Here is a 12,307-nt window from a genome sequence, read left to right as displayed (position 1 = left end):
TACCAGAGGCAGGTACCAAGAGCTGTGAGCCAGGCTGAGGAAGCTGTTTGTGGGGGTGAGAAAAAGCTTCACAGAAGAGATGACACCTGAGATGGCCTTGGAAACAGAAGAACTCATTCACCCAGCAGCAAAGGGAGGCAGAGAGGAAATGTGAGCTGAGTCAGAGAGGTAGAAACCCACTGAGGTGTATGCCTGAGAAATGGAAAGAGGCCCTCTATAAATTCCTGAAGCAAAGAAATTCTTACATGCTCCCTGATTGCTGCTTTCATTCAAAGCTGAGATTATGTCTTTTAGGGCATCTGGTTTTCAGACCATATTGATTACCTGCAATCATATTGTCAAGGCTCAGCCAGGTTCACCCTAGCTCCTGGTCTTTGGATGACAGAATTCATTCCAAGTTTCCTCCCCCTGCCCTCAGCCCCAAGCATCCACCATTACAGGTCTCTTTTCCATACTAGGATTCCAAATTACAAAATTTTATAAAGTGGTTTCTTTGTCTCCATATCAATTTTCTAATCATAATTCAAATGAGGTGTTCCTTGTCTTATAAAGTGAACAGAGATAATTACTTGAGATGTTCAGGAGAGATGCATTTGAGCTGAGGGACCCACCAAACCAACTCCTGTTAACATATTCTGGGTGTTTCTTTGAAGCCTGGAACTTTTTTCAACCTCCACAGAACCTTTATACTGTTGTCCTTAAAGCTACTCATTTAATTTTAATTAACAACAAACTCAGCTGGTTTTAAATAATAGTTTGTAGAAGAAAACTGGGGTGGAGAAACTCCAAATCCACTTCTTAGGATAAGCTGAGGAGTCATTAAGTCCTTTCCAACAATCGTCAGACAGTTCATTAGAATAAGGATACCTTTCATCTCTTCCCTTCTGTATCATCTTCAAGCAGCAGCGCAAGGGTGCAATGCTGAAATGACACATAGTCTGAAAGCATTGTTAAGTATGTTAAAATCACCACAGCCCCTTTCACTTGGAATAATTTCAAATCATTTATAATATGGATGGTGTGTCTATTAAAGCCTGGCTTATATCTAGTAACAGGATGGTGAGAGCTCAGCAATTTATTGCTTTACCTGAATTCAAAGTGTGCCCCTTTTTTTGTCTGCTCCAACCCAACCCTTTAGTCACCTTGAGGAGTGACTAAAAAGATAAGATTCCACCAGAGTCAGTGTTGAAATACCTTCCTGAAGGTTTAAGCCAATCTTCATTCTTATAAAGTAGGTCATTTGGGGCTTACACGGTGGCTCAGGTGATAAAGAATCTGCCTGCAATGCAAGTAGACCTGGGTTCAATCCCTAGGTCAGGAATATCCCTTAGAGAAGGGAATAGCAACTCATTGCACTGTTCTTGCCTGGAGAACTCTATGGACAGAGGAACCTGGTAGGCTATAGCCCATGAGGTCGCAAAGAGTCATACGTGACTGAACGACTAACACACACACACACACACACACACAAACACAAATCATTCTTATTTCCTAAATACTGTCTGGGCTTTCCTAATGGCTCAAAGGTTAAAGAATCTGCCTGCAATGTGGGAGACCCAGGTTCAATCCCTGGGTTGGGAAGATCTCGTGGAGAAGGAAATGGCAACCCACTCCAGTACTCTTGCTTGGAAAATGCCATGGACAGAGGAGCCTGATGGGCTACAGTCCATGGGGTCACAGAGTCAGACACGACAGAGCAACTAACACTTTCACTTTCACTTTCAAAGACTGTCTAGTTCTAACAACAAATTTAATTCCTATTCTATCTTATGTGTTGTTTTAAAGATGTTCAAAAGGAAACTTAAATAACTTTAAATGTCCCAGATCCCAGAGCTCAGCAGATTCAACTTCTAAATCTTTTTGAAACAGTGCAGGGCATCCATTCAGGTGTATCTTTTCATTCCTGTCATTCATCCTGAGAGACCAAGGGTAGAAGTATTATATCTTGCATTTATACTGGTTGTCAAACCTCAAGCACTTCCCATGGCCTCTGTTCCATCTCTGATGCTGACCCAAGGGTTACAGAAGGAAATCTATTCCCAGACCTATTTCCAGGAAATCAGTACACGATTTAAATACACCTTAATTCATCCTTCAATGTACTGAGTCACAAAACTTTGGAGCTGAGAAGGATCCCAAAGGTTATCAATTCCAAACTTTCCATGTTACAGATTAAAAACAACTAAGCCAGAGGGGCGAAAAGCAAAGGAGAAAAGGAAAGATATAAGCATCTGAATGCAGAGTTCCAAAGAATAGCAAGAAGAGACAAGAAAGCCTTCTTCAGCAATCAATGCAAAGTAATAGAGGAAAACAACAGAATGGGAAAGACTAGAGATCTCTTCAAGAAAATTAGAGATACAAAGGGAACATTTCATGCAAAGATGGGCTCCATAAAGGACAGAAATGGTCTGGACCTAACAGAAGCAGAAGATATTAAGAAGAGGTGGCAAGAATACACAGAAGAACTGTACAAAAAGATCTTCACAACCCAGATAATCATAATGATGTGATCACTAATCTAGAGCCAGACATCTTAGAATGTGAAGTCAAGTGGGCCTTAGAAAGCATCACTATGAACAAAGCTAGGGAGGTGATGGAATTTCAGTTGAGCTGTTTCAAATCCTGAAAGATGATGCTGTGAAAGTGCTGCACTCAATATGCCAGCAAGTTTGGAAAACTCAGCAGTGGCCACAGGACTGGAAAAGGTCCATTTTCATTCCAGTCCCAAAGAAAGGCAATGCCAAAGAATGCTCAAACTACCACACAATTGCACTCATCTCACATGCTAGTAAAGTAATGCTCAAAATTCTCCAAGCCAGACTTCAGCAATATGTGAACCGTGAACTCCCTGATGTTCAAGCTGGTTTTAGAAAAGGCAGAGGAACCAGAGATCAAATTGCCAACATCTACTGGATCATGGAAAAAGTAAGAGAGTTCTAGAAAAACATCTATTTCTGCTTTCTTAACTATGCCAAAGCCTTTGACTGTGTGGATCACAATAAACTGTGGAAAATTCTGAAAGAGATGGGAATACCAGACCACCTGACATGCCTCTTGAGAAATTTGTATGCAGGTCAGGAAGCAACAGTCAGAACTGGACATGGAACAAAAGACTTGTTCCAAATAGGAAAAGGAGTATGTCAAGGCTGTATATTGTCACCCTGCTATTTAACTTATATGCAGAGTACATCATGAGAAACGCTGGACTGGAAGAAACACAAGCTGGAATCAAGACTGCTGGGAGAAATATCAATAACCTCAGATATGCAGATGACACCACCCTTAGGGCAGAAAGTGAAGAGGAACTAAAAAGCCTCTAGATGAAAGTGAAAGAGGAGAGTGAAAAAATTGGCTTAAAGCTCAACATTCAGAAAACTAAGATCATGGTATCCGGTCCCATCACTTCATGGGAAATAGATGGGGAAACAGTGGAAACAGTGTCAGACTTTATTTTTGGGGACTCCAAAATCACTGCAGATGGTGACTGCAGCCATGAAATTAAAAGACGCTTACTCCTTGGAAAAAAAGTTATGACCAACCTAGACAGTATATTCAAAAGCAGAGACATTACTTTGCCGACTAAGGTCCGTCTAGTCAAGGCTATGGTTTTTCCAGTGGTCATGTATGGATGTGAGAGTTGGACTGTGAAGAAGGCTGAGCACCGAAGAATTGATGCCTTTGAACTGTGGTGTTGGAGAAGACTCTTGAGGGTCCCTTGGGCTGCAAGGAGGTCCAACCAGTCCATTCTGAAGGAGATCAGCCCTGGGATTTCTTTGGAAGAAATGATGCTAAAGCTGAAGCTCCAGTACTTTGGACACCTCATGCGAAGAGTTGACTCATTGGAAAAGACTCTGATGCTGGGAGAGATTGGGGGCAGGAGGAGAAGGGGACGACCCATGATGAGATGGCTGGATGGCATCACGGACTCAATGGACGTGAGTCTGAGTGAACTCCGGGAGATGGTGATGGACAGGGAGGCCTGGCGTCCTGAGATTCATGGGGTCGCAAAGAGTCGGACACGACTGAGCGACTGAACTGAACTGAACTGAAGCCCCTGCAAAAATAAGCGCCTTTCTCAAGGCCACACAGCTAACTAGTAAAAAAAAAAAAAAAAACCAACTAGGCTCATAACAACCACTCATTATGAGTACATGCTCTGAGTCTTAGGTGCTTTGTGTTTCCTCTAGCAATATCAGCATCATCAGGAGCCTGCTAGAAATGCAAAATCTTGGGCTCCCTCCCTAGACTCACTGAATCACAATCTGCATGGTCACAAGATCTCCAGGTAAATCCTATGTACATTGAGACTCTCTGGGCTAGACTATTACATATCTTTCTCCAGAAAGCACAAGGATTGGAGACAAGCAGACACGACTCCACCTTTTCTAAATGTGAGCAAATAGCTCAGTCTCCGAAAAGCATCGTTTGTCGCCTGGAAATAATAGCATTATCTACCTTGAGTGGTTTTCATAATATAAGCATCACATAGATATTGGCATACACATTTCTATTTTTTTTTCATCTTGTACTATTTTATTTAATCTTTATTTATTTATTTATGGTTTTGGTCACACCCGAGCAGCATGTGAGATCTTGCTCCCTGACCAGGAATCAAACCTGCACCTCCTGCATTGGAAGCACAGGGTCTTAACCACTAGACCACCAGGGAAGTTCGCTGGCACACACATTTCATGACACATACATAGATAATATATGCAAATTTCTTGGCATGTAGTAGTTAATATAGTGTGTGCATGCTCAGTCACTTCAGTTATGTCTGACTCTTTGCAACCCTATGAACTGTAGCCTGCCAGGCTCCTCTATCCATAAGATTCCTCCAGGCAAGAGTATTGGATGGGTTGCCATGCCCTCCTCCAAGGGATCTTCCCAACCCAGGGGTGGAACCCAAGCCTCCTGTGTCTCCTGCATTGCAGGTGGGTTCTTTACCTGCTGAGTCACTGAGGAAGCCCAGATTTAGTATACAGTACTTAATATCATTTCCAGTCTCATGCTTACCAATAATATTATGCTCAACCTAAAGGAAATCCATGAGTGACCACACATCCATGAAGGAATCACCTTTCTTCCTTTTCTCTATTTATTAAATATCATTTTAACTTTTATATATGTGACTAAGAATGCTATGACATTTCATATTTCTAACTTCAAGATGAAAGAACTAATCCCCAAACCATGTCATACCCAAAAGAACACAACAGTCTTCAAACATCTTGACTCCGGATCCTATAAACCTGGCCCTTAGGAGCAGTGAATATCTGCTGCCACTGATGCCATAATTTTCTCAGAGGCTCAGCTGCAAGGGATGAACCTTCAGCTTTAGCTGAACACAGCTGAACACATTTAAAAGATGATCTGTTGTCACGAACGTGTCACATCTGTCAGCATCAAGGAAAACAGCTTGAAGAGGAACAGAGGAATAGAACCAACCCTGAACCAGAACTTTGGAAAAATACAGAATGCTAAACTGGACCAAATATAGAGAGTTCCCTGGTGGTCCAGTGGTTAGGACTTGGCACTTCCACTGCAGAGGACACAGGTTCAATCCCAGGTTGGGGAACTAAGATCCCACATGCTGCACAGAGCGGCTATAAGAAAAACTCTACCAAATTATATTTTTGGAGGAGATATCTTGGAGGGAATATGATAATAACATCAATTAGAAAACATGTTTCCCTAAAGCAGTGCCTCTTCATCCTAGCAATACATTAGAAACACCTAAGAAGTTAAAAAAAAAAAAAAAGACTGAATGTACATTTTTGAGGGAGAGATCCAGGCTTCAATAATTTTTAAGATTCCCATTTGACTTAAATGTGCAGCCAGAATTGAGCACTGCTGCCTTACAGCAAGAGAAACCTGGTCTTATTTAAGATGGTCAATCCACCAAGATTTATTGGTGCTATTGATACAGAGTGGTTACCTAGGTGACACTAGTGGTTAAAGAATCTGCCTGTCAATGCAGAAGACACAAGAGACATGGGTTCAACCCCTGAATTGGGAAGATCCCTTGGAGGAAGGCACGGCAACCCACTCCAGTATTCTTGCCTGGAAAATGCCATGGACAGAGGAACCTGGTAGGCTACAGTCCAGGGTGTTGCAAAAAGTCAGACACGCTGAAACAACTGAGCAGGCATTGATACAAAGTTCCCCAAACTTTAAGTAATGGCTTTAACTTCAGTGTGTATCTCTTCTAGGTCTTTTCGCCACTCCTCCAGGACTTCCACCCTAAGGAAAGAAGCCCCTGGACCAACATCCTCTAAGATGTTTATATGGACCAGTGGCCGGACTTCTTCATCTTACAGACATGATGAGAAAAGGTAAATAACTGGGACTCAGGGGGCTTTTTGGAATCATTTAACCAGAATACACAGAAAGCCCACCAAGGAGAAAGCATTAGGCAACTGAGCTTTCTATTTTCAAGTGTTAAGGTAGAATGAATGGGCTCTGGGTTGAAGGAACAGGGTTTCAGGCACTTTGGCCTTCTCCTCCTTGTACTTTCCATGCTCACTCCTACTACATAGCTTTGCAAAAGCTGTTGCCTATCAGAAATGCCCTTTGGTGATGGTGGTTTGTGGTGTTTAGTCGCTAAGTCATGTCTGACTCTTGCAACCCCATGGACTGTAGCCCCTCAAGCTCCTACGTCCATGGGATTTTCCAGGCAAGAATACTGGAGTGGGTTATCATTTCCTTCTCCACGGGATCTTCCTGACCCAGGAACTGAACCCAGATTTCCTACATTGCAGGCAGAATCTTTACCAACTGAGCTATGAGGGAAGCCCAAAATGCTCTTTACCCCTGTACTTATACACACACTGGTCTCTTGGCTACTTCTATCTTTGTCTTCAGATACCCATTCAATCAAACTTCCCAATATCCTCCTGACCAGCACAGAATTTGTGTTTTAGTCTCCCTTGAATTTTCACCTCCTACCGCCATACCTGGCACATAGTAGATGCTCAATAAATACTGAGCTGATATGATAAAAATTCTTCAAGGCACTGGACATATGGCAGGGAAGGAAAGCAAAAACTAAGATAGAATGAAAAAAGGATGGACAAGTCCAGGGAGCCTTCAGACTCCTTGGAAAAGTAGCCTGGCATGGGGGAGTAATGGGGAGGGGGTAAGTAAAAAAGATTAAAGGGCAAAGGCAGTTTTAATGAAAGACAAAATGATAATTATTCAGTCCAATCCAGTCTTCTGCCTTGGAAATAAATGCATTCACAAACTTCACTGGCCATTTTGAATATTTGATTTCTCTTTTTTCTTCTGTGTCTTTTTCTTATTAACCTGGTGCTGTTTCTTGGGTTTAGTGAAGCTAAATTTTAAACACAACTGCCTATATGAATATTGAAACTTAAGCAAGACTCATTTGCCTGCAGAATCTGATAAAAATTGATAAATGGCATTGGGTACAAGAAAAAGGACCTGCAGGAGGTTTACTTGAGTATAAATTCTAATAACTGGTACTTCTATTTTTCCTTTTAAAAATATATATTTCCCTACAGATAAAATCCTTTTAAAATTCTAAAAGCAAAATTGCTCCTCACAATAATTTTGTATTATAGCAAAAATTTGGAAGCAACTTTAATATTCACAATAGAAAATCTGTTAAATAAATCATAGAATGTAATATGTCACTTAGCAGCTCAAATTGTCTGAGCATAATATTAACTGAAATTTTAAGTTGAAAAATTGCATATAAACTATAATTGCAGCTACAAAAAAATATATGTGGGAAAAAGCCTGGAAGTAAAATTATGTTTTCTACTCCTCCATTTTTCAAATGCTTTTCAATGTTATATTATCTTAATTATGGAAAAAATAATGACATGATGTTTAAGTAAAATTACAGCTCAGAAGGCAACTAGTGTTTGATCAAAGTCTTGGTACTCATCATGAGAGAAGCAGATCAATTGAAAATTTACTGTCTTTGTTCATCACTAGGTTTTCACACGCTTTTTCTCAATGCTTAATCAAGTTATTTTTCATTTGCTTTCAGGTAGCTTAGCTGAATCATCTTTCAGCAAGACCTTTACAATAAGACTGAAACTTTATGCATTATTTTTAAATTCCATATTAAGTATAATATTTCCTCATGTCTTAAAAAAAATGTCACTACCAGTGATGGTGTGGAAGGCAGAGTTTTCGGTGCCCTATAGGAATGCTGTGACTGTCACAGCCAGTCCTCAGATTCTGAAGGTTTTATCAGAGCAGGTGGAAGCATGATGCATTTGTTTCACCTTTCATTTATTCTCATTGAGTAACTTAATTAAATATATTTTGCTGTCTATATAAATTTTACAAGCAAAAGGATTAATATATAAGAAGCAATTACTCTGCACTACATGTTTTCATAAACTGTCTCTTCTAATTTATAAGATAAGGATTATTATGCCCATTTTACAATTGAGGAAGCTGAAGAAAAGAGAGTTTAAGTAAACTTCCAAGAGTCCAACAACTAGCCAGTGACTGAATCAAGATTGAAACCCAAGGTCGCACTCTGTCCCCTTCACCCTATGGCTTAGCTAGGCCCTTATCAAACATGACTCAGAGCAGCAGTGAACAGCCAAGCCCATAGGGGAAAACGGTGTCAGAATAGAGTTGAAAATTGTGAATCAAAAGAGATAATAAATATGCTAACATGATATATTGGCTATATTTGTGGAATTAAAATGAGCAAATAATTAGCTTCATATTCTGCACAAATAAGATTCTATAAAATTCTTAAATCACTACTTTCATGGTTTTATTTCCAGAGCATGATTTCAATAATCATGGGATTTAAAATAATTAAAATATCGACTATAAGTAAATCATTTTCAGCAAGCTTTATTTATGGGACGAGGATGTCAAGTTTTATGAAATCAATCTGAATGACTTTGGCCTACAAAGTCAAAGACAAATGGAACAACAGCCAAAGAATACAGCAATAGAATCTGGTACTATGCCAGTATCCTCAGTTTGATGTTGGTTCGTTTGTCTGTACCTCTTTCTTGACCACATCTCCATCTTCACTGCCTAATTCACAGACTCTTGTAGGACAAGACTCAAGCAGCAGGACTTTAAACGGCAGCTATGGCTCTGCCTAATTCTCTTGGTGGCAGTAGTCATGGTGATAAAGAAGGCAATGATGGCTGATCATAAATCTAGATAATCAAGGTCCTCAAGTTAATTATTTGGAAATAAATTAACTAGGTTATCTGGAACTACTGCCCATAATTGCTTGTAATAATTCCACCCTCAGTTTCTTATCCTGCAAACCTGGCCTCTATACATCCAGCTTCTCCAGCTGTGTTTCCCCCAACAATCCAAGGGGCCAGGCACACCACACTGCCCGTTCTGAGACCAGAGCCAAACCTGTTAGGATATTGGCTTCCCTAGGATTCCTCAAGAGATAGAACATCAGGAAACAAGCTTATAGGCAGGCAGAGCAACCAAGTGGAAGGAAAAGTCCACTGAAAATTTTGAAGCCTAATTTTTATGGTTCAGAGGAATCTGAAGTCAACTTTATATGTTTTTCAAAAATGTAAATTTTTTGAATTATTTTAATTCAAACCCAGTCCTGTTTTTGTGATCATCTGCTATATGCAAAATACTGGTTTCTATCTTTGTGCTCCATTGTGAAGGAATGCCCAGCGATGTGAATACTTTTCCTTCTCTGATTAAATTTCTTTGTTAGGTGACCCAATGTTATTCTCTAAATTGCAGGAAGCAAAATAAAGTTTTGCTTTAAATAAATAGAGCTACAGCAAAATAAAGTTATAGCAGTAATAACTATTAGAGAGAGGTTACTGACTAAGGATATTACCACTGAGTTCATAAAATATTCTTTGGATTGCTTCTATTAAATGTTGAATTAATGTAAAGTAACATTTATCACATGTTAACATACAGAAAGGGCTTTCCAGTTATCACTAGTGGTAGAGAACCTGTTGGCTAATGCAGGAGACATAAGAAACGCAGGTTCAATCCCTAAAGATCCCCTGGAGGAGGGTATGGCAATCCACTCCAGTATTCTTGCCTGGAGAGTCGCATGAACAGAGGGGCCTGGCAGGCTACGGAGTTGCAAAGAGTCAGACACAATTAAAGCAACTTAGCACACACGCAAAACATACAGAGAATGATGACAAAATAAACATCTGAGTACCCTTCACTAAGATTAAAAAATAAAACTGGAATTTTTGAAGCCCCTGAGGATGCTTCCTAAATTGTGTCCCCTCCCTGCTCCAACCCCCACCCAGATATAACCACCCTCCTGTTTATTATTCCCTTGCTCTTCTTCATGAGATGCAGCATGCTTGGGGCTGGTTCATGGGGATGACCCAGAAAGATGTTATGGGGAGGGAGGTGGGAGGGGGGTTCATGTTTGGGAATGCATGTAAGAATTAAAGATTTTAAAATTTAAAAAATAAAAAACTAAAAAAAATAAAAATAAAAAATAAAAATAAAAATTAAAAAAAAATGAGTTAATCATATCTGAATGCTGAAACAATACATTGTTTACTTCTGAATGTCTGAAGACTTTATACAAATGGAAACATACCATATGAATTGTTCTGCAGCAGGCTTTTTTCACCAAACATGATCCCATGATTTTTCAAGTTATCAGTGCTGATGTGAGTAGCTGTAGCTCATTTTGTCTGCTTTGTAGTATGCCATTTTATGAAGATCCCACCATTTATGCATCCAGTCTACTGCCCATAGATATTAGCGTTATTTCCAGTTTTGTACTGACAATGCTGCTGTAATACTTCTTATGCATCTGCCTCTGTACATATATACAAGTATTTCTTAGGCTGTACACCTAAGAGAAATAGTTGGTTCAAAGTATGCACAGCTTCTACTTCACCACGCAATGCCATCATTTTCCAAAGCAGTTGTAGATGTGATTCTGTTGCTCTAGAGTTTGGGGGTTTTCAGTTCAGTTCACTCGCTAAGTCATGTCCAACTCTTTGCAACCCCATGGACAGCAGCACACCAGGCTTCCCTGTCCATCACTAACTCCCGGAGTTTACTCAAACTCATGTCCATTGAATCAGTGAGGCCATCCAACCATCTCATCTTCTGTTGTCCCCTTCTCCTCCCGCCTTCAATCTTTCCCAGCATCACGGTCTTTTCAAATGAGTCAGTTCTTCACATCAGGTAGCCAAAATATTGGAGTTTCAGCTTCAGCATCAGTTCTTCCAATGAATATTCAGGACTGATTTCCTTTAGGATGGACTGGTTGGATCTCCTTGCAATCCAAGGGACTCTCAGGAGTCTTCTCCACCACCACAGTTCAAAAGCATCAATTCTTCAGCGCTCAGCTTTCTTTATAGTCCAACTCTCACATCTATACATGACCACAGGAAAAACCATAGCCTTGACTAGACGGACCTTAGTCGGCAAAGTAATGTCTCTGCTTTTGAATATGCTATCTAGGTTGGTCATAACTTTTCTTCCAGGGAGCAAGCACCTTTTAATTTCATGGCTGCAGTCATTCATATATTTGCAGTGATTTTGGAGCACCCCACCCCCCCAGAAAAATAAAGTCTGACACTGTTTCCATTGTTTCCCCATCTATTTGTGATGAAGTGATTGAACAAGATGCCATGATCTGTTTTCTGAATGCTGAGCTTTAAGCCAATTTTTTCACTCTCCTCTTTCACTTTCATCAAGAGGCTCTTTAGTTCTTCTTTACTTTCTGCCATAAGCAAGGTGTCATCTGCATATCTGAGGTTATTGATATTTCTCCTGGAAATCTTGACTCCAGCTTGTGCTTCATCCAGCCCAGCATTTCTCATAATGTACTCTGCATATAAGTTAAATAAGCAGGGTGACAATATACAGCATTGACATACTCCTTTCCTGATTTGGAACCAGTCTGTTGTTCCACGCCCAGTTCTAACTGTTGTTTCCTGACCTGCATACAAATTTCTCAGGAGGCAGGTCAGGTGGTCTGTATTCCCATCTCTTTCAGAATTTTCCACAGTTTGTTGGGAGTTTTAATTTTTATTTATCCAGAGGATATTGTGCTTTCAATTCCCATTTTTCAGATTAATAAGATCATGTGTACTTCCCTAGTTCTTTTCTGTGAAATGCCTGTTCAATAATGTGGTCCATTTTTCTACTGAATTTTTGTCTTTTTCTTATTTATGTAGGAATTCTTTATAAAACCCTCTATTTTCTTTCATTTAAAAACTTAATAGAATGATAACCATAGAGAATGGCTGAAAATAAAATGAGAGAACTGTAAGATAAAGTGAAAGAAATATCTCAAAATCCAGAGAGAAAGTATAAAGAGATGGAA

At 39.9% G+C, this 12,307-nt stretch overlaps 1 protein-coding gene across 3 annotated transcripts in view; it reads left to right on the top strand.

Annotated features, from left to right (window-relative positions):
* Positions 1–12,307, top strand: part of KCNMB2 (potassium calcium-activated channel subfamily M regulatory beta subunit 2) — a 424,156-nt gene that overhangs the window by 373,358 nt on the left and 38,491 nt on the right. For all 3 annotated transcript variants that reach the window (XM_060405120.1, XM_060405123.1, XM_027958237.3), the window contains one exon: positions 6,213–6,335. In XM_060405120.1, the coding sequence (XP_060261103.1) occupies positions 6,213–6,335 (123 nt within the window). The remainder of the gene's footprint in view (positions 1–6,212; positions 6,336–12,307) is intronic.

This window comes from Ovis aries, chromosome 1 (genome assembly GCF_016772045.2).
Source record: "Ovis aries strain OAR_USU_Benz2616 breed Rambouillet chromosome 1, ARS-UI_Ramb_v3.0, whole genome shotgun sequence".
NCBI classification, from domain to species: Eukaryota; Metazoa; Chordata; class Mammalia; order Artiodactyla; family Bovidae; genus Ovis; species Ovis aries.
Note: the sequence above shows the minus strand (reverse complement) of the source record. Positions and strands in the feature narration are given on the sequence as shown.